Genomic DNA, 27,508 nt, shown 5'->3' with positions numbered 1-27,508 from the left:
AAAATACCCAAAAGTGACACCATTCTAAAAACTGCACTCCTCAAGGTGCTCAAAACCACATTCAAGAACTTTATTAAGCCTTCAGGTGCTTCACAGGAATTTTTTGAATGTGGAAGAAAAAAATGAACATTTTAACTTTTTTCACAAAAATGTTACTTTAGACCCAATTTTTTTTATTTTCACAGGGGTACCAAGAAAAAATGGACCCCAAAATTTGTTGTGCAATTTCCCCTGGGCATGCAGATACCCAATATTTGGGGAAAAAACATTGTTTGGGCGCACGGCAGGGCTCTGAAGGGAAGGAGCGCCATTTGACTTTTTGATTGTAAAATTTGCTTGAATAATTAGCGGACGCCATGTTGTGTTTGGAGAGCCCCTGTGTGCCCAAACTTTGGAGCTCCCCCACAAGTGACCCCATTTTGGAAACTAGACCCCCCAAGGCACCTATCTAGATGCATAGTGAGCACTTGGAACCCCCAGGTGCTTCACAAATTGATTCGTAAAAATGAAAAAGTGAAAAAAAACAACACTTTTTCATTTTTACGAATCAATTTGTGAAGCACCTGGGGGTTCCAAGTGCTCACTATGCATCTAGATAGATGCCTTGGGGGGTCTAGTTTCCAAAATGGGGTCACTTGTGGGGGAGCTCCAATGTTTGGGCACACAGGGGCTCTCCAAACGCAACATGGCGTCCGCTAACAATTTGAGCCGATTTTCCATTCAATTCGTTAGCGGACACCATGTCGCGTTTGGAGAGCCCGTGATGTGCCTAAACAGTGGAGCTCCCCCACAAGTGTCCCCATTTTGGAAACTATACCCCTCAAGGATTTTATTAAGGTGTATAGTGAACATTTTGAACGCAGAGGTACGGCACAGAATTTGTTTACATTAGGTCATCATATTGAATAAGTTGTCATTATTCTTGAGCGCAAGAGCTCGCTACTTGAGTTTGCATCGGGTACTCAGGTATGCACCATGTACAGCGTGTGCTCGAGTGACATGCTCGAGTCCCTGCTCCACATGTTTCACGGTTATTAGACACCCAAAAAAAAACATGCGGGGATCGCTCGTGCATGGCAGGCAATCCCCGTAAAGTTTTTTTGGCCGCGAAGCATATGGGGCAGAGACTCGAGCATGTCACTCAAATACCCACGATACTCAATGCATACCAGAGCACCCGATGCAAACTCAAGTAGCGAGCACTTGCGCTCAACACTAGTCACCATATCGTCATCTTTTTTTCTTACTTTTGAAAAAAATCCCAACCCCAGCCCTAGCCCCAGCACAACCCTAGCCCCAAACCCAGCCCTAACCCTAGCCCAATCCTAACCCAAGAGTTTATTTTTGACGCCGTTCCTTGTGCGGTATAAGTGATTCGACGACTTTATTCTTCAGGTCGGTGTGATTACAGCAATGCCAGAATCATATGGGGTTTTTATGACTGACAGCTGTCACACACTAAAAGACGCATTTTTTGTAAAATCTAGTTTTTGCATCGCCATATTTAGAGAGCTATAATTTTTCCAGATTTTGGCAGACAGTCATGTGACGGCTCGTTTTTTGCGGGATGACTTGACGTTGTTATTGGTGCCATTTTCAGGCACGTGACATTTTTTGATCGCTTTCTATTCCGATTTTTGGGAGGCAGAATAAACAAAAACCAACAATTCAGGAATTGTTTTTTTTTTTTTATTCTGTTCCGCGTGTGGTAAAATTGATGAGGTAGCTTTATTCTTCGGGTCAGTACGTTTACAGCGGTACCACATTTGTATCATTTTTCTATGTTTTGGCGCTTATACACAATAAAAGCTATTTTATAGGAAAAAATATTTTTTAGCATCGCTTTATCTGAGAGCTATAACTTTTTTATTTTTCGGCTGATGGAGCTGTATGGCGGCTTGTTTTTTGCGGGACGAGATGACGTTTTCAGCGGTACCATTTTTATTTATATGCGTCTTTTTGATCGCGTGTTATTCCACTTTTTGTTTGGCGGTATGGTGATAAAGCATTGTTTTTTGCTTCGTTTTTTTTTTTTTTTTTTTTACCGTGTTCACTGAAGGTGTTAACTAGTGGGACAGTTTTATAGGTCAGGCTGTTCCGGACGCGGCGATACCTAATATGTGTACTTTTATTGTTTTTTTTATAATATCATTTATTGATGGGTACATTATATTTTTATTTTTGGTGGATTATTTTTTTTTATTTTTTTTTATTTTTTTTTTCCCACTTTCAGACAGTTTATACACTTTTACTTTGTCCCACTCTGGGACTTTCACTTTTTTTTTCTCTGATCGCCTGCATGGCACAGGAATGCAGCACCATCCCTATGCCATGCAGGCTATCAGCGGTGCACAGTGTGAAGATTGTTTGGAGATGCACTGCGCATGTCCAAACAATCTTCCTGCTGTCTGGTGACCCGGATGTTGTCATGGCGACATCGGGTCGTCATGGCAACACCCGGGAAGCCTTTGCAGACTGCGCTGGAAGCCGGAAGAGGAGGTGAGTATCGGCGATCACCTCCCCTTTCCCCCGCAATGCTGCGATCGATTTCGATCGCAGCATCGCAGGGGTTAATGTGCTGGGAGCGGTGCAGGACCGCTCCATGCGCATAGTACCGGGTGTCAGCTGTGACAATCAGCTGACACCCGGCTGCGATCGCGCCCGCACAGCCTGTGTGCGCGCGCGATTGCGATGACGTACTAATACGGGTCTGGCTCTTAAGTCCCAGGGCACAGACGCGTATTAGTACGTCAGATGTTGTTAAGGGGTTAATATGCTTGGATACAGCACTCTGTGAACAGCCAGCTTCTTTAGCAATGACCTTTTGTGGCTTACCTTACTTTCAGTCAATGACTGCAGTCAATGACTGCCTTCTGGATATCTGTCAAGTCAGCAGTCTTCCCTATGATTGTGGAGCCTACTGAAACAGACTAAGGGACCTTTTTAAAACTTTGGAGCCTTTGCAGGTGTTTTTTGTTAATTATACTAATTTAGTGAAATAATGACTTTTGTGTTTTTATTGGCTGTAAGCCATAAACACTTGAAATAGATCACTGTTTGTAATGACTCTATATAATGAGTTTCACTTTTTGTATTGAACTGAAATAAATTTAATTTTTTGATGATATTCTAATTATGTGAGAAACACCTGTATCTGCTCCTTCTCAGTGTAATTTACCATATGAGTTAATGTACATTGAGAAAAAGGTATAGCTAGAAAGTTTTCTGGAAGAAAAAAAATGCCTGATTATCGAACTTTCTAAATTGGATGCTAGATTACTGAACTGTAGTCCCACAATGCCTGTGCTGCTGGGGCTGCTCATTCTCCTGCAGCTCTCGCCATGTGTGAGTTATGACAGCTTGAACAGACTGGTGGTGGAACAGCTTGAAAACAGGAAGAGTGGTATATTGAATATACTATGGCCCCGATTCATGAAAACAACGCCGCTCTTAATGAGGAAGTGTGTTGGAATCAAATCCTCCTGATTCATTAAGAGGTGGACACCTCTTACTTGTTAGATTCTCCTGATTCATTGACATTGGCCTCACCACTAATCTAACTCCAGTCAAACACTGGAGTAAGATTTCTGGAGTAAAGTACACGCCCTCTTCCATCCCCATATCCGCCCATTTTGGCAGAACTGAGAAAAACTGGCCTGAAAATGCCAAAAGTCGCAATATTTTTTCATAACTCAAGGTTACGCTAAAATTTTGCAACTCTTCCGAATTCTGGCATAATTGCTTTGATGAATCGAGGCATATATATTTACTGTTTTTCTGTCACCCATGATGGCACAGAGAGAGAGGGGATCCACCCTTCAAGGACAGGAAACCTTCAAGATAAAAAGGGCGGCGCCTCTCTCCGCCTCACTGGTTTCCTGTCCTTGATGGGGGACCTTCCTTCTCGTCGGCGGTAACAAGATCATCTTACCTGGGTGGGGGCTGGTCGTTGTGGCAGGGCACAGTCTTTGCTGCAGCCGGGCCCGTGGGTCCAGGAAGTGCCGCCGAGGGCGCAGACATATGGTCTCCCCGCGTGCGGGCAGGGGTTTGCGGCACCTACACAGCATGGTAGCCGGCAAACCCCGCGTCCCAGGTGTGACGTCACGGGGCGCGACCGGAAGTGACGAAACCGGAAGTCACGCGCCGAGACCTCTGACCCTCGGATGTAATTTTCGGGGGAGGTACCGGAAGCTGCGGGACCGCCGGCCGGTGATCTCACTGGCACAATGAGGGTACTTAAGGGTAGATCACTGGCTAGGCAGGGGCGCAGTGCACCGTAATGGCCTCACAGCAGCCCTCCCCATCGCATCAGCAGCAAGAGCAGCAGTCCATGCTGCACCAGCCCGAGGAGATGGAGCAGCCGCAGCAGCCTCGGCGCCAGAGGCGTACCCAGGAGCAGCGTCCACCGCAGAGCAAAAGCAGTGGGTGCTCTGGGACGCGCAGCACCAAGGATTCAAGGTCCAGCTGGCATAACTCCTGTAGGATCGATGATTCCACGGTCTCCCGAGAAGTGTCTTATATCGTCCTGCCTCCCGTTCCGGTACCCTGGAATCTTCTCTCCCTTTTGAAGACACAGGGATGCTGAAGAACCCACTGGACCGGAAGGTAGATGGCTCCCAAGTACCCTTAAGGAATGTATCAGCAGGGGCGTTGAAACCAGCCATAATAGCAACCTGTACGGCAAGATCCCTTATAGTTTGGTTAGACAGGTTAGAAGACCAGGTTAAGAACAACGAGTCACAGGACTCCATTCTGGCCTCTCTACCAGTATTGAAAGGAGCTGCGGCCTTCTTATCTGACTCCTCTGCGGATTCCGCCAGATTAGCAGCAAGATCTGCGGCCCTGTCTAATGCCGGCCGTAGAGCAGTCTGGCTGAAATGTTGCCCGGGGATATACAGACGAAAGGAAAGCTATGTTCTCTTCCGTGTGAAGGAGATTTTCTTTTCGGTGCCTCTCGACACAATTCTGGAGAAAGCAGGTGACAACAAAAAAGTTTTTCCTAAATCTTCCTTCTCAACTTTTAAGCAGTCCTTTCAGAGGAAGAAATTTGGCCGCAGAAGGAAATCCACAGAACAATCTAGATGCGAGGATCATTCCAGGAAAGGGAAAGGGTTTTCTTTCGGCGGGCTCTCCCAGGATAGTCGCAAACCCCCAAAATGACACGCTATCCCAGGTGGGAGGGAGGCTCTCTCTCTTCATTCCAGCCTGGGAAAGGATCTCTTCCAGCAAGTGGAACTGGAATTTCTGAGGAACCCACCAGAGAAATTTATTCCGACTGCCCTAAGATCCTCTCTACCAGAACAGCAGGCACTGGAGGAAGAGATTTCAGGTCTCCTGCAAAAGAACGTCTTGCTGGAGGTATCACCACAAGAGGAAAGAAGAGGGTTCTATTCCCCCTTATTCCTTATAAAGAAGCCGGACAATTCATACAGAGTCATCCTCAACTTGAAAGGCCTGAACAAATTCCTGAACATTCCATCATGCAAGATGGAAACCATAAAATCAACGATAAGCCTTCTATTTCCCGGCTGCTACATGGCAGTGTTGGACCTAACTGATGCGTAGTACCATGTGCCAATCCATCACGACTTTCAAAAATACCTCAGAGTAGCCGTAACTGTACAGGGAGTCGTCAAGCACTTCCAGTACAGATCTCTTCCCTTCGGCCTAGCAGTGGCGCCCCGCATATTCACAAAACTTACAGCGGAGGTTACGGCTCATCTCAGGGAGGAAAACTGATTGATCATTCCGTACTTGGATGACTTCCTAATAGTGGGCAAAACTCACAATCACTGCCTGGCCCAAGTGGATCAGGTGTGCACCATCTTAAAAAAAACTTAGGATGGTGTTTAAACCTAGAAAAATCAAAACTGATTCTGCATACAACTCGGATCTTTTTAGGCCTTACTCTGGATTCGGTTCGATAGGAATGCTGCCTGCCCGAGCAGAAAAGAGATAAAATAAAAAATTTAGTTTCGACATCCATAACAAACCCAGTAATGACTCTCGGGGTGGCCATGTCTCTGCTGGGGTCCCTCACCTCCTGCATGCCAGCAGGATGCTGGGCCCAATTTCATTCAAGAGAATTACAATGGGACGTCCTAAAGAACGAAATCGTCCTCAGGGGGCATCTGGAGGGCAGATTAACACTCCCTCAAAATGTAATTCAGTCACTGTATTGGTGGTTAAAGATAAACTCGTTCCGGACAGGTGTCCCTTGGGTTCCCTAAATTACCAGAGTGATTACTATGGACGCCAGCCCCAGGGGGTGGGGGGCGCACTTAGACAACCACCCGATACAGGGGACTTGGTCAGAGGAGGAGAGTCTGGAGTCTTCCAACATGTGGGAACTACAAGCAGTAGAGAAGGCACTAATCAGCTTCTTACCCCTTCTACAAGGACATCACCTAAAAATTCTGTCCGACAACCAGGTCACTGTGGAATATGTGAACCACCAGGGGGGAACTCGCTCAAAATCACTAATGCAAGTTACGGGGAGGATATTTTCTCTAGTGGAAGGAAAAGTTCTCTTTTTAAGGCCCTTCATATCAGATGAGAGGACAACACAAAGGCAGACTTTCTAAGTCGCAGGCCACTATTGCAGGGAGAATGGACTCTAAATCACTCAGTCTTCCGCCAGCTAGTGGCCATGTGGGGGTCTCCAGAGGTCGACCTGTTTGCGACTCGTCAGAACAGCAAATTAAAAAAGTTCTGCTCACTGAATCCCATGGAAAGTAGTAAACGCCTTTTAGTGCAGATGGGATTTCAGTCTGGCCTATGCTTTTCCCCCAACATGCCTAATTCCAGCAGTGTTGAGGATGATATGGGAGGATCAGGCTCGAGTGGTCCTCATAGCCCCCTTCTGGCCCAAGAGACCATGATTCTTTTGGCTGAAGAGCATGTCAATCACGAACCCCTGGATTCTTCCAGAGTTTCCCGACCTTCTTGCTCAAGGTCCTATATTCCATCCTGAGATGAAAGGATTGCACTTAGCGGCCTGGAACTTGAGAGGTCATTGCTAGAGGGTCGGGGTTTCTCATAGAATCTAGTTACTACTCTTCTAGGTAGTAGGAAACCAATCACTACTAAAATTTACAGTAGAGTCTGGAAGAAGTTCTTGTCATCTCAGGGATTCTCCCTGGGGGGGGTTCCCATAACGGCCATTTTGGAATTTCTTCAAAAAGGGCTGGAAAAAGGCCTAGCAGTTAGCACCTTAAAGGTCCAAATCTCTGCCTTAGGGGCCTTGTATAATTATAATCTGGCCAGTAACAAATGGATTTCCAAGTTCGTGAGGGCATGCAGTAGATCCAAGCCAGTCCCTATAATATGGGTCCCTTCTTGGGATTTAAACTTTGTGCTAAACGCGTTAACAGGTTCTCCCTTTGAGCCCCTTAGCTCGGGGTCCATAAAATTACTCACCCTAAAAACGATACTTCTTGTGGCCTTAACATCAGCACGGAGGATTAGTGAGTTACAGGCTTTATCTGCAGATACACCTTTTACCTTAGTGCTAGACGATAGGGTAGTTTTGAGACCAGACTCTGCTTTCCTACCTAAGATTGTATCTAAGTTTCATATGTCTCAGGAGATAGCCCTACCATCCTTCTGTCCTGAACCAAAAAAATAGCAAGGAGGAAAGATTTCATACCTTGGATGTCAGGAGATGCCTTATACATTATTTAGCATCCACAAGCTCATGGAGGAAGGATAGGGCTCTATTTGTCTCCTTTCAGGGCTCCCGAAAGGGATCAAAGGTCTCAAAAGGCACTGTATCAAGGTGGATCCGGGAAGCCATCACGATGGCCTATACGGGATCAGGCAGAGATCCTCCTAACAATCTGAAGGCCCACTCTACACGGGGCATGGCTGCTTCCTGGGCAGAAAGAGCGGACGTGCCCATTGAGCAAATATGTTAGGGCAGCCACATGGTCATCTCTGTCCACTTTCTATAATCACTATAGACTAGACCTTTCTGCCTCTGATCTCACATTTGGGAGAAGGGTTCTGCAGGCTGTGGTCCCTGCCTTACATACCTAGTTCTCTGTAATTCTCTCGTTGTGCCGTCATGGGTGACAGAAAAACACATATATTGCTTACCGGTAATGTGCTTTTTCGGAACCCATGACGGCACCTTTACATTCCCTCCCTATCACTATGGTGTTCACCTTCCGGTTGGTGGGTGTTGAGTATTCACATGGGTGAAATTCGTTTATGGTTAATAAAATTATGTGCTCTAACCGGAGAGTCCTCTCATGCTCTGTAATCCACTGAGGCGGAGAGAGGCGCCGCCCTTTTTATCTTGAAGGTTTCCTGTCCTTGAAGGGCAGATCCCCTCTCTCGTTGTGCCATCATGGGTTCCGAAAAAACACATTACCGGTAAGTAATATACGTGTTTTAGACTTATGTAAAAGCAGTAAAAGAACCCCCAAACTTTTAAATATGGCCATACACTCGAGATGGCATTCAGCTGATGCTTGGATCCTGCATGTGTTTTCAATGGGGAGAGGGACGTAAGCCAGCTTCATACACCTTTTGGTGGGGTTTTGTCTCTTACGAGAATAAAGGATCATGCTTTGAAACTTAACATACATTTGCTGACTTTTCTATAATGTGTATGGGGACTTTAAAGGGATTTTCCAGTCAAGATAATTTATCACATATCCATCGGATTGGCAATCGGTAGTCCTCCAACCACTAGGACCCACGCCGATCAACAAAGCAGGGAACTTTTTTTCCTGTTGTTCCCATTTTAGAATGGAGTAGCGGTACGCTTGCTCGACCTCGCTCCATTCATTCCCTATGTGGCTGCTGAGTACTGCGCTCGGCTTTTGCGAGTGCCCTATAGAGAGTGAATGGAGCGGCTGTTGAGCATGTACACTACCGTTTCACTCTAAATGTGGTTAAAGGGGAGAAAAGTCCCCTATTCTGCTGATCAGTGTGCTTCCCAGCACTAGGACCGACCTACAGATCTGAAAAGTTATCGCCTATCCTGTGCATAGGTGCCAACCTATCTTCACTGGACAACCCTTAAAAGATGACAGCTACTCTATCTAATGCCATTCTTTAGTGATATAAATGTTCACGTAGGAATCAACAAAGAATGCATTATTATTTTAATAGGGAGGGGGTTGACAATTTTTTCATTTTGCTAGATTTCTTAAAGTAAGTGTGTGTGTGTGTGTGTGTGTGTGTGTGTGTGGTGTTTTTTTTTTTTTTGTTTTGTTTTTTTTCCCCAGCACCGCCATGTTTTTATAAAGTTGGTGGAGATTAGTGGATGAAGACGTGGCCTAATGCAACCAAATACATTAATTCTATGTTATGCCATGTGTTCCAGTCCATGACTAGAGTACATTTCTGACTCTGAAGAGGTGCGTGCCTCTTGATGTATTTGGCACATCTGACTGCATCAATACTGGCATACAAACACTAGTCTGGAATAATTCCCTACCTTAAGGCTTTATGGATTTGTCCATATGACCATTCTATGTAAGAGCAATACATTAAGGGAGAAGAAATGTCAACTTTTTAGAAGGTTTCCTAGCATTTCTTTGGTGGGATCCGGTTAATTTTTTTTTTTTTTTTCCTCGTAAAATATACATATGTTAGATGACTCCATAATCCAAATAAATTTGCGGATGCCGTATATACAGTCTGCAAGAAGTGAGACGTAGGGTCGTTCTGATGAATACAGCAGGCACATGAGCATAATTCTTCTAATGGGTTAATAAAAGACCAAGGGACAAGGCCTTATATTGTACACGACAAGTCTGCTTTAGTCTCCATTCACTTCTTCCAGTCTCCATTTAATTTCACTTCTGTGAATGTTTCGGAGACAAAGGATTAATGTGTAAGCATCAGGGTTTTATTCCATTTTTCTAATGAATAAGTCACGCGTCATTCATCCACATAGCTTTCTCCACACTCATTCCACAGGGGTTATTAAAGCCAAAAGTAGGTTATAGCTGGTGGTCTGGCATTAAAATGGCCCTGATTGAGCTGAAGGTTTGTTGTAATTGTTGCTTTTTTCAGTGTATAACTCTGTCATATTGTAGAGCTATTTCTGAATAATTCTGCATTTTCCTTGAGTCGTCAGTCAGCTGTGAGCTGATGAGCTTTGTTAGCCGGTGTATGCCAGCTGAAAGGGTGAAAGTGGGTAGAAACACTGAGCAGCGGATGACCCAGCTAAATTGAGTTAAGACCTTGCCGTCTGTGCCCCCAGCTAGTCTCTGAAAAGCCACTAAATTATCGTGGCATAAGTGCAAATTGAGTTCCCTGAATAAACACGCTGTGCTGACATTTACAGCTGTGAACGGCAGTCACTGCGGGCAAAATCCATGCAACAATAGCTGTGCCCTATGAAATCATTATACTTGTGTAACTGGTGGAGGGTTAGAGGTAAGTGCCGTTGTGTTCACTGCAGAGACAAAGCCTCAAAAAATCACTAGGTATTTACAGACGGATATGATGATTCATTTATATTATTTCTGGTATAGGAATTTTTAAAGAGTTAGTTTTATTTCACATTTAACCCCACTCACTGCCGAGTAATTTTTAGCTTTGAGGACCACAAATTTATTTCCATCTCATAATTCTGGAATTTAAAAGCTGCACTTTCTGTATTTGAAGAGATTAAGCAAAGCTTAATGACCCATGGGAGGAGTAAGAAATTTAATAAAAAAAACAAAAAAAACTATTCTCTCCTACTGGCCCAGTATTGCTTGACGCTCCTCCACACTGCATTACGTCCCTCACCGGTTTCCCGACATCAACATCCTTTGGGTTATGTCCCGTGACTGCTGTAAACTTCGCATTCTATCCGAAAAGGAAGAAACTGCTCCCTTCTTGTATTCTTACTCCAGCTTGGGCCAATTGGGGTTAACTTTTATAGTAGGGGACTACCGATTTAACATTTTGGTCTACATATACATTACAAGATCATCCAGGGAGCCTTTGTCAGGATTTTAGGATTTCCGATAAATGAGGCTTAAAGGGTTTATCCACTAATATAACACTGATGGTCTACTCTAGACTATGGCTTGGCCCTCAAAGTTTCATGGTTTAAGAAGCCAGAAACCACCATTGCAAGGGTTGTGATGCTTTGCATGCCATACACCCTCTGCCTTTTACAGAGGCACAACGGTTTGTAAGTGCAAGGAAGTAGTGTCTAATGCTGAAACACAGGCCCAAGCTTCAAAGAAATGCTACAAACCTATCATTCTGTTTATCAGCATGAGTCCCGGAGGGTGGAGTACAATGTCAGACTGAAGAACATTGGGCCCACCAGAGGATTTGATTCTGAGGGCTCACCTTTCTCCCCCACTCAAGAGCCTCATAGCAGCTGCAAGGTTTGTACTATGAACTCTCCTGAAGGGAGAAGCCAGGGCCCATCGGAGGATTCTCTGGTGGGACGGTCCAACCCTGGTGCAGTATTACTCCATTCTAAACAATGTTCCTGTTACTCCCATTGGCAAAATATTAATAGCAGTTTTATTTTTATTTACACAATCTAAATAAGAAATCTAAATAAGATTTGATTTTTCTTGGTATAGGTAAATCCTATAGTTAATACACTCATTGTGAACAAGAGGATAAGTAGAGGATATTTTAACATTTTAAATTGTAATATTCCTTTTAATGTGGCATTTGTCAGCGCAAAAATGTTGATTATTAGGCTATGTTCACACGTTCAGTATTTGGTCAGTATTTTACATCAGTATATGTCAGCCAAAACCAGGAGTGGGTGATAAATACAGAAGTGGTAATGTGTTTCCATTTATACTTTCCCTCTGATTGTTCCTCACCTGGTTTTGGCTTACAGATACTGAGGTAAAAAACTGACCAAATACTGGTCGTATGAATGTGGCCTTATTTTGCTGCTCTGTTCAAAGTACTTTGATAGTATGTCTAACCATCTGAAAGACTCCTCTCATCCAAAAACAGAAATAGAAGGCTATGTTATGTTATCCTTCTGTAGGAACAAGAACATTTTTCCATGCTTTTTTATGGCTGAACATTAATCCAGAACATAATAGCTGGAAACTGCCAGACCAATGGAATTGTATACATACAGTGGATCTAAAAAGTCTACACACCCCTGTTAAAATGAAAATTTTTTTTTTTTGCTATGTAAAAAAAAAACGTGCCAAAAAGAATGATTTCAGAACATACCGTGTATACTCGTATAAGCCGACTTTTTCAGCACATTTTTTTTAGGCTGAAAAAGCCCCCCTCGGCTTATACTCGAGTATATACTTACATTCCAGCTGTGGAAGGTGGTGGGGGGGGGGGGTTGCAGTGGCAGAGGAGCGGTGCACAGGAAGTAACGGCTGCTGCAGCTACAACGTTTGCCTGCTGCTAAAGAAATGAATATTCACTCTTCTCCACGCCCATGGGAGTGGAGAGGAGTGAATATTCATTCTCCTTAAGGCTGTGTGCCCACGATCCGGAGCCGTTGCGGGTTTGACTCTGTAGACTTATGCAGCGTCAAACCCACAGCAGCGAGATGTTACAGCATAGTGGATGGGATTTGTAGAAATGCCATGTCCACTATGCATCTGCGGCTCACCCATGGAAACTGACATGCAGCGCATCTTTCCAGACCGCAGCATGTCAATTTCTCCGGCGGGTCCGTATGCAGGCTTTTCCCCAAAGAAGTTAGGTCTATGAGGGAAAGTCCGCAAGTGGGGGAAAAAAATAAATAAATAAATGGTGTCGCTCATTTGCATAAAATAAGTGGAAGCCACCAGCCGCTCTGCCGCAGCGTCTGGGCCACAGGCCTGGACGGATCGTGGACACATGTACCCTAATAGCGCACACTGTCAGGCGCAGCCGCCGGCTTCCTGCTGCGGCTCAGCGATCCTCTGTGACCGCTATTAGAGAATATGAATTCTCCCATGGGCGTGGAGAAGAGTGAATATTCATTTTTTTAGTAGCGGGCAGACATGATTGCTGAGCCGCAGCAGGAAGCCTGCAGCTGCGGCTACAGTGTGTGCTGTTTAAGAAAATGAATATTCACGCCTCTCCATGCCCATCTCACTTCGGTGTCTGAGGGCGCATGGCAGTGATGTGCTGCGCTGCTCAGATCAGCTACTGGCAGAACAGGATGCAGCACTGGAGCAGAGGAAAGGAATTTAAGTAGAAGTTTATTTTTTTTCTTCATGTGTGCAGTGATGAGGGGGCCATGCATGCCAGGATTGGGCATGAGGGGGTCATGCATACCAGGATGGAGAAATTTAACAGTAGCTGCTGCTTTTCCCACTCTAGGCTTATAGTCGAGTTAATACTTTCTCCCAGTTTTTTGTGGTAAAATGGTAAAATTAGGTGCCCCGGCTTATATTTAGGTCGATGTGTATGTATATGTATATGTGTGTATATAGATTTTTCCTGAGCGTTTCTGGATCTCCCTGGCAGAAAAAATACGCATGCTTAATGTACATGCATTTTCCTGCCAGTGACATGCGGAAATGAAGCGTTATTCACTGACATTTCCGCATGCGGAATTACTAGCGCTTTCCAAGCGATTAGCATCACTTGGAAAGTGCTTGACAACTTGGTCACACTATATAAATCCATGCAAACAGCATGGATTTATATAGTGTGACCCGAGAGAAGGGTAAAAAAGAAACTAATATTTACCTTCCGATGGCCCCCCGAGACTTGCTGCGCTCCTGTGCTGACTGCTCTCAGATCGCGGTACTGAAAAGACCTGCCGTCACATGACTGTGACGTCACCGCAGGTCCTTCAGTCCTGCGCGATTGCCGGCAGCCAGCACAGGGAAGGAGTGCGGGGGCCGTCGGAAGGTGAATATAATCTTTATTTTTTATTTTAATTTTTTTTATGGTACCTGGGTGTGGAGGAGACTCTCCTCTCCTCTACACCCGGGTACCATCCGCACATTAGAACGCACCAATTACGCAAGTACAGATGCAGTCTTGCGGAATTGGTGCGTTCTAATGCAAGTCAATGGCGGCGAAAACGCCGCGCTTCCGCAAAATAATTGGTAGTGCTGCGTTTTTTTCCCACAATGATAAGCGGAAATTTCTGCAGCATGTGCACAGCACATGCGGATTATCATTGGGGAACATTGCTGCCCTTCTACCATACGTTTTTAATGCGTTTCTGCAACTGCAAAAACCCTGCGGAAACGCATTAAAAACGCATCGTGGGCACACAGTCTTAATGTTACCCAAAATATGTCAATTGGAAAATTAACTGAAGTCTTTTTGGTTGAAAAAAGAAAAATAACTAAAATGTGGTTACTATGCACACCCTTCAACGAATACTTTGTTGAAGTACTCTTTGAATTTATGAAAGCATTGTCTTTTTGAATAGGAGCCTAACAGCATGGCACGTCTAGAATATTTTTGCCCACTCTTCCTTGCAGTAGCACCATTTGTCAGGTTGCAAGGGCATCTGCTGTGTACAGCGCCCTCTGCAGGTTAACCCACATATTTTCAATTGGATTCAGGTCTGGGCCATTCCAAAATTTTGCTCTTCTTCCTACATGCTTTTAGCAGACTTGATTTAGGTGTTGGCAAAACAGTCAGGCTTGGATGTTTTTCTTTCTAAGAAAAGGCTTCCGTCTTTCTACCCTAACCAACAGGCCGCACATATGAAAAATATGCGAGATTGTTGTCACATGCAGTACACAACTTGTTCCAGTAGCTCCTTTTATGTTGCTGCAGGCCTCTTGGCATTCTCCCAGACCAATTTTCTTCTTGTCTTTTTCAACAATCTTTGAGAAGCATTACGTTTTAGGTAGGGACACTGTTCTGCCATACTTAAGCCATTCTTGATGACCGTTTTCGCAGTGTCCCATGGTATATCTAATGCCTATTTTTTTTTTTGTACTCTCCTCCAGACTGATAGCTATCAACAGTAAGATCCCTTTGCTGTGTCGCAAGCTGTTCATGGTCCATGGCTTTTGCTGTAATATGCAAGGAAGAAAATGTCAGGAAAATCATACTTGAACAGAAACTTTATATGGGGTTATTCAGAATCCCTGTGTAAATTATGGTGGCTGTGTGCTGACTATTTAACATGAGTTTAAATGGGACTGGCTAATTCTGAATGCAAATGCATCCCCAAATATAAGCGGCTGTTCACAATTATGAGACTGCATTATTTTTGTTTGGTTATTTTTATTTTTCCCTCTCAAAATGATTTCACATTTTTTTTTATTGGATTTGTACAGATTATGGGTGAAATTTATGGTGGAAAAAGTTCTGAAATTATTCTTCTTGGTATGATTGATATGAAATAGGCATTTTAACAGGGTGTGTAAACTTTTTATATACACTGTAAAACCTACCAGGAGCTGTGAGGTGTTTTTTTTTTTTTTTGACTACATACTTAAAGTACGATCTAATGTATTTTCTTTCATGGTTGCATTTTTCTTCTTTTGCAGCGTCTTGCAAGGAACGGGATTATAATTACCACAAGTGAGGCCGTACTTTTACAGTTGGTGGCTGATAAGGACCATCCTAAATTCAAAGAAATCCAAAACCTTATTAAAGCAAGTGCTCCCGAGTCAGGACTCCTTTCTAAAGTCTAACTGCAAAATGACTGACGTTTCTAATTGGATTCCGTTTACTCATGGTCTTATCCAGTACAAAACAATTGCAGATCTGCATGAATATTCCTTGCAGTAAATGAACAACTCCGTTACCTTCATGGATTCATTTGTAAACTAAATGATTGTTTGCCTGTGTGTCAAATGAAGTGAATACTGTAACGTGTGTAGCTGCTTATGGATATTGCTTCCTTAGTAAATTGGTTCCTTGTGGTAGATCAGGACCAGGACTGGGTGCAATCTTGGTCTTTATTATTTACCTTGGGAGAGGCAGGGTTCTGGAGATTGCTTTTGTCAATGTAAATCTGCTTTGTATATGTAAGAGTTTGATGGTTTAAGAGTATATGGGATGAAGAAGTGCCAGTCACTTGTTGCATCTTCCACAAACTGGAAGAAAACAGATTGTGCCATATGTCTACTTCAACCCTATTTCTATACATTTTCATCCAGTCTCAAGTCTATATTAAAAGGCTTATTTAGCCCCTTACTGGAAATTTCTACCAAAGCTTTTGGGATCCAAATCAATGATTTCTCTGTAATCAATCGGATTCCTATAGCAATAATTTTTAGTCTTCTAGGTAACCATTTTTATGTTCCTACATTGCACTATGAGATTCCAGCTAAAACTGGTCTGTCTGCATCAGGTCTTATTCATATAACCTTTTTCCGTTCATGTTCTATCCATTTAAAGAAAAATCAGCGCATGTCCTTCTCTAATCCATTTTTGCAGCTTGGCATTTGCCATGTAAGTCTATGGGGCTCTGATAGAAGCTATTTGTGGGCTGTTTTACAGGCACAAAAACAGACCTAGTTGGGTCAATAGAGTCTGATACTCTCACTTATGTGAAGGCAGAGTATTAAAGCTATAGGTCTTTATTCCTAGTTGCCAAAATTGCCCAAAAACTTCTTGACACATACAGTAGTTTGAGTCCAGTGTATTCATGAGAAGCGTGTTCCCCCTGCAATTACCACTCTAAGGGGCAGGGGGAGTGCTCTCCTTATGAATACAGTGGACTCCTAACCAGTTTAAGGGACCGGGGGAACATTCTCCTTATAAATACGCCAGACTCCTAACCACCAGTATAAGGGGCAGGGGGAGTGCTCTCCTTATTAATACAGTGGACTCCTAACCAGTTTAAGGGACAGGGGGAACATTCTTCTTATGAATACCCCAGACTCCTAACCATCAGTATGAGGGACAGGGGGAGCATTCTCCTTATGAATACGCCAGACTCCTAACCATCAGTATAAGCGACAGGGGGAGCTCTCTCCTTATGGATACACTGGTCTCCTATTTGTCTAGTGTGTTCTTTCAGCTCTCCAACTAGCCATATGGTAAACTTACTATCAGTAAGGCCCTACAGCTGTGATATGCAGCCCTGACATAGGACAGAATATTAAGGTAACAGATGCAGTCTAAAAAATTCTGAGATAAGATACTGTAACCCTGAGCTAGACACTAGATTTTAGTATCCTGTCTGCCAGTAAACTAAAAAAAAAGTCCAGCTGGTCAATCAAAGCTGTCAAAGAGGAATTAGAATTTCTAGATATATATTGTATATTTTGCTCATTTGCACAGACCTGCCACAAGGTAACAGAAATGTAAAGTGCAGGCAGGCTGTACATATTCTTTTATATGTATAATATACCAATTGGAAAATTATTTAATTTAGAGATTGGGAGAGTCAACTTCCACTAATGTATTGGTAAATTAATTTTGATAAAGGGGTCAGTTGAAGGGGTTGGCACGTCGTCATACATGCTTGTGTTTTATGCCATGAAACTCTGAACCATCTGTATACCTACTCTCACTTTATTCTCAAGACCTCCTGCTGCCTGTGTGAACATGGCTCTCTATACTCATACACTTCGAGTTTGGTGGAAGGTGGGTGGGCGGTGATACACTAGTAACTGATTCCATGTCTGTACTCCGACATCAGATACAGTAGATATTGTGGGGGGACAGCTGGGATAGGGGTCACATAGGTATTTTATCTGACAGCTGCCATCTTCATTTTTTTGGATACGGAGAGTGCTGCATTCAATGTCTACACAGACCATAAGGGGTCCTTGAAATAAAATGTTGGGGTAAGCATGAACGTGGTAAAGAATCTTCTGGCATTGATTACTATTGTTCATGGCATTGATTTTTTTTTCTTTTATAATTTCTATGACCGTATCCATCTATCTTGCTGGATGTCCTATTGTTCTTTTCCCTTTCATTTCCCTTGAGCGTAATTTTTTTTTTCCCAAAACACTGAAGATAACAAGCTCCAACCTTGTTTGTGCTCGAAATCGAACTTAACGCTTCACTATTACTAACATAGACAGACTACTAATTTAAAATGAAATACTTAAATTAAAAATTTACCTTTTTTTTTTTTATTTAGAGAAAATGTGTTGCAGCAGTTATGTTTGTGCTCCAGTAATGATTTATTTATTGTGTTTGAAAGCAGTAACTCTGAGAATTAACAGGATGAGGATACAAGCCGTTGGTCCAGATGTAGGAGAAAATATTGAATGAGTTATATGCTCCAAAACTGCACATTTTATTAAAATAGTTATATAAATATGGCATCTGCCTTTCTCCAGTATAGTAAAAGTAATGCAGAATGTGTAATATTTGTATTCTATAATGACCCATATATGCTTGGACTGAAAAGCAAAGAATATCCTGCAACTGAAGATTTTCCATATTCGACTCTGAGGGCTTGAATTAGGAGGTATGTTACTACTAGAATAAATTTGAAGATGTTTTCCATTGATGGAATATCTTTCACTGCAGCAGCTTCTGCTGCCCCTTTCTCTTGCTAATCAGTGGTGGTCAGAGACCGACTAGTCATACACTGATGGCCATACTGATCATGTACCATCGGTGGAATGCAGCTTTACCTGCTGGGAATACACCACACTCTGTAATTGTTGCTGTGGTCCAACAATTTGTTAGTCTTGTACTCTGAATTATCATCTTAGAGTAAACTTTTCACGTGAATCTCCTAGGGGTATTTCAGTTTCCTCCCACACTCCGAAGACTTAATGAAAGGAAATTCAGATTGTGAGCCCCAATGCGGACAGTGATGACTTGTCTTTAAGGTTCTGTGGGATATGTCAGCGATTATAGGCAAGCATTATAATACAGAATGTGGTCACACACTGTAGGTGTCTGTCAGTGGATAATGGTATCGTTTCATCGCAATTCCAAAATTTGAATGCCGAAAAATTCCTTAATCGAAAAGAAGAAATCGAGATAGAGTCCAAGTAAATAATCAATATAGAATACTTTATTTAAATACAGAAGTACAATTAACTTATATAAACTGTGCATAGTAAATTCTGTGCAAAAATTGTTAACACAATAAAGGACAGATATATATAATGGCCCATATAGGCCAGTGCAGAGACAAATATGGGCGAGGTTAGTATAGAGATATAAGGTCTGTATCTATGGGGTGTAAATAAGATGTTAAAATAGATAATGCTGTAGAACTTAATACATTGCCATGTATATAATAAGGCAATATAGTAAACATACTCCATAGGATCATAGTTGGCAACAGTCATTATTATAGTGTCCAGGTATTTCTAATATATTCTCTGGTCAAAAGTATTAGGAAATATAAAGAAATATAAATCAGATGTATAACTGTGGACATGGTACATGTATTAAGACATGTCCACAGGGATTTATCTGATTTATATTTCCTAATACTCATTATTGGAGAATATATTACATATACCTGGACACTATAATAATGACTATACTCGTTGTTATAGTGCCACTTTATTTTCACAATTTTTGCACAAAATGTACTATGCACGGTTTAAATTAGTTAATTGTACTTCTATATTTAATGAAGTATTCTATATTGATTATTTACTTGGGTCTCATTTATTCTTTTGGTTTAATATTGCTCCACAGGAGATGCCCTGTTCCAGTTATAGAGGAATTTTTCAGTATTTAAAGTAATTTTGATTAACATGTCACTTTTTAGAAGTGACTCTAAATAAGGTGCCTGTGTGTTCTATGCAGTCCCTCAGTTGGAATACACCTATGTAAAGTGCAGTGTTTGTGTGAAGATCTTTCTAGATTGTACAATTTGTATGTGTAGGTTTCCATTTTTGTCCAATCCTTATTGAATAAAATGTGACTTTTTTTTCAAGCTTTATTCTACCATAAGATTTTTTTTGCTTGCCTATCAGGCTTAGATTAACATGGGTTACTGTGCTTTAGAAAATCAGTTACATTCTGCTATAATCCCATTCTTTTCTGTCTGTCACATAATTCTCCATCTGGAAGACATCAATCTGGGGTGGGGTCTGCTTTGTTAATGTAATGTTAGATTAATACAGAAATTCTATTTAATGCTTAGAATGTTAAATTACATGGCAGGTGGAGAGAAGTAGAAACCAGATGGCAGAACAGTGTAATTTACATTATTTTAGAAACTTTTTTTTTTTTTTTTTTTTCTTTATTCATAGCAGTAGTGTATGATTAGTTTTTCTTCTGACTGTGAATGGTAAAAGTTAAGTATGCACTTTTTTTATTCTGTTATTTTATATCAAGACATAATTAAAAAGAATAAATAAATCCGGTTCTTAGAAGGTCCTAAGATACTAACTCAGATGAACAGGAACACTTGAAAAATTACAGCATGTAATTTTTTTTTTTTTAACAAAAACTAGGTCAAAATGCAAATGTGTGTGAAAAATTAAATCCGATTTTACCCTCTTAACTCCAATGGATGCAATATGTAGCAGCCCGATGTTGGTAATCAAATGCTCTTGATTTAATTGTTAATCAGCAAGTATGACCACCTCTATAAAAGCAGAAGTTTTGGCAGTTTGTTGGTGTGGTGCAGCAATTATCTTAAGGAAGCAATTGTAGTTTCTATCAATCTGAGAAGTGTTATAAGGTTATTTCCAAACCGCTTGGCATCCATCATTCTACAGTGAGAAATATTATCTATGTTTTCCACTAGTAAATAATCTTCCAAGGAGTTGATATCCAGCAAATTCACTCCCAAGATCAGACCGTTCACTGCTCAGAAAAATTGCAAAACACCAAAGAGCTACAGCTCAGACCCTCAGGGCTAAGCATGTTACATATTCAAGTTCATGACAATACAATAAGAAAAAGACTTTAAACGTATAGCTTGTTTGGAAGGGTTGCCGGGAAAAAACCTCTTTGTAAAATGAACATGTGAACAAGTTATTTACAAATGCTGACCTTAAGACAGCTGTGCATAAATCAATACCTACATACCTCAATGAACTTAACGAATATTATAAAGCCAAGATTCCTCTAGAATGTATTTTTCAATTTTTAAGACCTTTAAGTGCCAGGTATGTTTTTTTGTTTCTGATACGTAAAATTTTATCAAATTTCAAGGTAGTTTTTCTCTCAACTGTGTTTGCTTTTTTGGCCTTTTTTTTTTTTTTTTTTTTAATCTGTGCAAATTTATTTTCTGTCAGTTAAAGCATCACTTTTATTAAGTGCAGTATACCTTAAATTATATATTCTATGGCCCACATAAACTTGTGCAAATGAGGATCAATCATGTTACATTTTTAATATGCCTGATTAATTTGCTATATAGAGAGCAAGCAATGCCCCACACTAGGACTGTATTGAATTGCTTTTTAATACAAGCAGTCTTATTAATATCCAAGTGACCTCAAGCTTTATGACTAGGGGAAAACTGATGGTAACAAACAGCATATTTAACAATATACTGGAGGATAACACTATTTAAATTTTAAAAATTTTCCAAAAATTTATCCCTTGGCAAACTGAGCCAATCTGCTGATCCACAGGTCCATTGGATCGCTTATTGCTTGAGAGGACACCGTGATAGTACGACTGAAACATGCAATTCAGGCGGTCCAGCTCTGTTTGCTGATGTGCATCAGGTTGGTGCAGTGGCAGATAAAATATCTAGACAATCCTGTCATATACATTGTAATTGCTACTGCTGTATAGGTTATTTTGTTGTAGCTGTAGTGCTGGCACACACAAGGGAGTCCCGTTACATAAAAAAAACATTCTCAATTTCGATCACATTTCAAAATGTTGTTAAAATTGCATTATAGACTTCTAAGAATTTTGGTTTGATAATTTACAACAATTTTGCCCCTTGTGCCCCTATCAAGCACAGGGGGGTAAAGACATGGAAAAGTGTGGAATCTACAAGGAGCGGGGAATGTTCTCGTGGTCAGACGTGTGGTAAACCATTGTCTTCTCTGTGAAAGCTTCACCAGAAAACACCGCTTATCCTTTTAATACACCAATTCACCCATCCCCCAACAAAAAATACAAATATGACAGAAATTGGTAATTTCACTTACGGAAGTCCCAGAAATGTAGTTTGATAAGTTTCAACAAATTTGCCTTTTTAATCTTTGTTCTGAGCTGGGGCATAATCCTGCTTAGGTGAAAGTTACCCCAGTTGCAGGCACAATAACATTTAATTTCACTAAAAATTACAAAGAAGGTGAAAGTTGTGAGACTGAAAATTTGATTCCTGGAATGCAATAAATTTTGTTAAGGAAAAAATTTTGCATTTTGTATCAATGCCTGGGAGGCACGGGTTTTTTTTTTTTCTCTAAAATGTCAGCTAGATATCTTCCATTGCGCGCGCATTATTCTTTTACAAAAGGAAGTCCAATGTTGGTGATTCAGCTTTGATTGTAGTGAACTTGGACATGTGAGAGTTTAGTTTCTACACAAGTTGATGACTGGATGTATACTTTTGGGCACAAAAAAGAATAACTGACAGTACAATGGAGGAAGAGTACGGAAAACAGTAGATGAGATTGATGGAACTGATGTGTGTGTGTGTGTGTGTGTAGCTGGTTACAAGAGAGGTGATCATTAAGAGAAGAAGGACCTCTTCACCCTTGCCCATCTTGCTGATCAGTGTGCTTTCTCCACATGCGCAGGTGATGTCATTTCAGGTGCTAACGGAGTGATGTAGTTCCTATTCAATGTGTGCCACTATGTACTCTGCAACAGATGTGTCCGTCCTACAGCAACATATGTAAGAATTTCCAAAGCCAAGATGCCGGCACATAGGAATCAGCAGCACCACTGTTTTTAGGCAATGTTAATCCTCTTCCACCAACAGCTCATGCGGCATCACATGCTTCAGAGCTGAGTGCAGAACCAGCAGATTTTTCCCAGAAGATCTTTTTAGCTGCACGTTGCCTACACGGAGTATCACTGAGGCTAATGCCTTTGTCCTCTCTGTATTCTTGTCAGGTTCCCACCTCTTGTTCACCACCGAATCCTCAGTTATCCCTGACTTGGCTGACAGTTGCCTTTGTGTGGAAACTTGAGCTCTTTATCTCACTGCTTGATTCTCATTTTGAGATTTGCCTTGGCTCTGAGTGCTACTACCACTGCCAAGGCCCATACCACAGTGTCCTAACGCCAAACCGTGTTAACACCTACAGTTGAAACTAGAAGTTTACATACACTATATAAAAAGACACATATGCATGTTTTTCTCAATATCTGACATGAAATCAGAATAAACCTTTCCCGTTTTAGGTAAATTAGGATTACCATAATTTTTAATACTTGCCAAATGCCAAAATGAGAAAAACATGCAAAACCTACAAAAGACAAAAATATATCTCATACCCTACCATCATTATATATAAATGTAAAGCAAAGTTGCATAATAAATATAGGGTACTTAGTGAACTATTTTTGATCAAAAAAAGTATACAAGCCGTCCCACCAGCGGCAAGGTGACCCTAAATTGGGACGGTACCTATACTGTCTATATTAAAAACCTTACTGTATATCAAAGTTGAAGTAATGCATATAAAAGGGTAGACAAATAGGACCGGGTCCCAACTCCAGACCACCTAGGCCCGTGGTAAGCTACATATATACTAATCAGCTCAACAAAGGGGATGCCACACCCTTAAATTGCACAGAATGCAAACAAGACAAAAAACCAAGCAATGTGAACTGAGGTCTAAGATGGTAGACATGCAAGAAATAGGAGCATGTTCACACTAGCAAAAAGAAGCAAAACCTACAAAAGACAAAAATATATCTCATACCCTACCATCATTATATATAAATGTAAAGCAAAGTTGCATAATAAATATAGGGTACTTAGTGAACTATTTTTGATCAAAAAAAGTATACAAGCCTTGCATGTCTACCATCTTAGACCTCAGTTCACATTGCTTGGTTTATTGAGAAAAACATGCATATGAGTCTTTTTATATAGTGTATGTAAACTTCTGGTTTCAACTGTATGTCAGCTGAGTATAAAGATGACTGTTTCTCTTCTAATTTATCAACTACAAAAAGTTTTGATTTAGTATGTTCTCTAGGCCATGGGATGCCATGTATTGGGCAACTAAGGGGCAGAATAGAAACTGATGTCCTTGATGGAATGGAAATTCCCCTATGTGCAACATTACAGAAGCACTTCCATCAAAAATGTTATCCTATTAATATATTGCAATCATCATATTATGAAGCACTGTGTACTTACAATTGCTCATTTTGTCTTTCTACCCAACTAATTCTTCACTTTTCCATCAGGTCTATGACATCACATGATTAAAAACTGACTAGCTGAATCCTTCTAAGCTCTATGTAGAAACAGGAGATAATTATTTACTGTAGGAATCATAAGTCACCACAAAAGTGCCTGGCATGGGGGAGGAGAGGAGCAGCTGGTTCAGGAGTTGAAGAGGGGGATGATAAATGCAAGGACAAGAAACTTTATATTTCTACATAGAGCAGAGAAAAGAGAAGAATTAGCTGCATAGAAAGGCAAAATGAGCAATTGTAAGTACACATTGCTATATAATATGATTGCAATATATTAAGAGGATAACCTCTCTGACTGGAGTACTTCTTTAGGTGTTGTGGTGGGAAAAGAGGAGGACTGAGCAGAACACTAACTCAGGCTGATGGTGTCGCTGTCAGAGGCATACATCATCCTGCTGTAACTGAGACAAGTGATGGGACCTATTTTCCATTACACCCTCTGCTTCCTCCCTTCCAATATGCTTACCAGAGGCAAAGAATTGTGACCTGTGTTTGGTACTACTACTACTACTGAAGCAAGTCTAATGTTTAGATCTTTCACAAAATTTTTTACCACACTTAGCCAACACTGGAAAAATATTGAATCATTTAGAAATGCTAGGCAGGGTTCATGTCACAGACAAAAAAGGCTAATGCCACAACAGCCTATCTGTAATATTTGTGTGGTGTTTAAGTGTCTTCAATTTGACAATTTAAACAGCCGTGCTAAAAAAAATTACTTGCATAGTTAATTATCTTGATTTACTTTATTAGTTTGCAGATTTTGGGTTAATTCGCCCTACCCAAAAAGGATGTCGTAACAACAATTCCAGGAGATAGGAACATCACATAAATGCTTCAGTAGTCCACAGTATAGTTGTGGGGCGTGCAGTAGTCAAAAATTGATATGCAAAAGTAAAACATGTGAATAATGTTTTACTTTTTGTTTTTTTATTCCTCCTGACAAAAAAAAACAGAATACTATGTTGGTTGGAAGGGACACGGGTGAAATTTAACTTTTGGCAACAACTGCAATCTTTTTGTAGCGCCTACACTTGTTAAATTGGATGAGTAAAAGAGTTATGCAAAAACAACTTTTTTTGATATTTTTAAAATCTTTTTGTGTTTAAAATTCCCCCCTCTTAACAAGAATTCCATAAACCTAAAAACCTATCTGGCTAGTTAGATGCTAGGACAGAAAATAATTTGCAGCAACAGCTAACTATTATTTAGAACCAAAAATAGTTTAGGGCAACAAATTTCATTATGGATCAAGACTCATGAATATATAGCCTACACCGCACCAAATTGGAGTCATAAAGAGATCCGACAATAGTCAATAAATTTAGAAATAAGCACAATTTTATTGAACATTAGTCATACAAACAAGATAAAAGAACTGTGTTCATTTGAACGCCAGAGCAAGAAAAAAAAAATTCCTCATAAAGTTAGGACGAGGTCCAGATATAGGTACCACAGATTGCAATGCAGATCATAAGTATGTGCAAGGAGGCACAAAGAGACCCAGGGAACTCACAAGTCACAACTCACTAAGTCTCTGCTATACGCCATGAGTGACAATTGTACCTCTAAAATGCATGTTGCTATATCGTATTAAAGGGACTCAGCCTATAAGCAGAGAAAGTTATTATAGGTAAAGCGTCGATTAAGTGGGACATAGTGTGAGTACCGGGTCCCAAAGTAGACCAAAGAACAATTAAACAGGTTACAGGTCATAAATAATGATTACCTACCCTGCGTATCTGCACTGCTGGTTCAGTGCCCCGTGCCCCTACGCACGTTTCGGTGCATATAGCACCTTTTTCAAGGGGGAAAGTGACCTGGTGATAATGATAGCACGTGTCTCTTATATGCTGCAAACGCAGCTGAGCAATTAGATTTCAGGACTGAGTAGTGCGTGCGCGCCAGCACACACGCCGCATCAAGCACAGCATCTGGGATATCACAGTGACGCGCAAGGGTCAGAGGGTGCACTTCCCCAGACCCACGTGTGTGCGCGTCACGCGAGCACCGGAGACTGAGCAGCGGTGGAAGTGCGCAGACGCGCATGCGCAGGTCCATATGCAGCGGAGAACAGAGGAGAGATCCCTAGACAGACACCATAACGCACATATGCAGACATTAATAGAAATTTGTAAACGAACTGTATTCCTTATGCAAACTAGACACAGCAAGAGGAGGAAGTATATAATGAAAGGGAGATTCAAACGGATGGGATATTATATCAAATCATTAGTAGATAGTGGCAATCAGTGAAGTGATATGAGAATGGAGTGTAACTCAAAAGATAATAAGGGTAAAGTCTGATAACACATCCATCCCTCAAAAAAACTCCAATTATCACCAACAGTACTTATATTAAACACCCCATTGTGTAATATCAGTCAAAAACATGTGACATGAGCATTAATACAGGCATCAACATAATCAAACATACATGTCAAGTTGAAATCCCCTCAAATATTGAATATCTGTTCATTGATCATATAAACATAGGGGAGTAAAGATGAAGAGTTAAATATAGATCACAATTTTTCATCCCATTTCTTTGGTTCTCCCTCCCAACGTAAGATGCAAGACTTCTTGTAGGTATCTTTGTTCAGTACCGATTCTCCAGATTAAATATTACGAGCAACGTGTAGGGATTCTTCAATGTAAACCGTCACTCCGACATAAAGTGCAAATTGCTAGAATAGGAACAAAAAACACAACAATTAAAATCAAGAAACATTAAAAACACAATGGGAGAGAGGAGATCCCATTAAATGAAGGAGGAGAAACTAAGTTTCTCATTAAGTCCCTTGGGTGTCACTGTGTCAAGTGTTACAATCCAGCGACACTCCATTTGGGCCAGGAGGCGTTTCATGTCACCTCCCCTGATGCCACAGCGAACACGGTCAATGCCTCGGACCCTGAAGGAAGAAGCATCACAACCATGAAGGATTCGAAAATGTCTTGGTATGGTCTTAAGACCAGATACATCCAGGGCCTCCTTGGCTGCTAGGATGTCTCGTACATGCTCCCTCGTTCGGATCCTGAGCTCCCTAGAGGTGAGGCCAACGTAAATTAGATTACAAGCACAAGTGGCATAGTACACCACGTAAGTAGTGCTACAGGAAATATGATGTGTGATCTTAAATTGTTTAGTGCCATCCGACGATTGAAAGTCATGTGCCCTAATCATATTCCGGCAACCTGCACAATCGCCACATGGAAAAAAGCCCCATCTGGGACCCCTAGGTCCAAACGAGGGGGCAGGCCGAGCAACTCGGAGTTGTATGTTGATATAAAGCGTATAGAGTTATCCATCGATTTCCTTTCCATCTTCTTGTTCAGTAAATGCACTCTAGGGGTTTTC

General features: G+C 41.4%; 1 protein-coding gene across 1 annotated transcript in view; it reads left to right on the top strand.

Moving 5' to 3' along the window:
• Nucleotides 1-17,827, top strand: part of ISOC1 (isochorismatase domain containing 1) — a 32,477-nt gene extending 14,650 nt beyond the window's left edge. The window contains exon 5 of the mRNA XM_073676542.1: nucleotides 15,408-17,827. Coding sequence (XP_073532643.1) covers nucleotides 15,408-15,554 — 147 coding nt within the window. The 3' untranslated portion in view covers nucleotides 15,555-17,827. The remainder of the gene's footprint in view (nucleotides 1-15,407) is intronic.
• The last annotated feature ends 9,681 nt before the right edge of the window (nucleotides 17,828-27,508 follow it).

Source organism: Phyllobates terribilis, unplaced genomic scaffold (genome assembly GCF_046119375.1).
Source record: "Phyllobates terribilis strain yellow unplaced genomic scaffold, ASM4611937v1 Scaffold_1__5_contigs__length_1240528914, whole genome shotgun sequence".
Lineage (NCBI taxonomy): Eukaryota > Metazoa > Chordata > Amphibia > Anura > Dendrobatidae > Phyllobates > Phyllobates terribilis.
The sequence above is the reverse complement of the archived record's forward strand: the minus strand, read 5'-3'. Positions and strand labels throughout refer to the sequence as shown.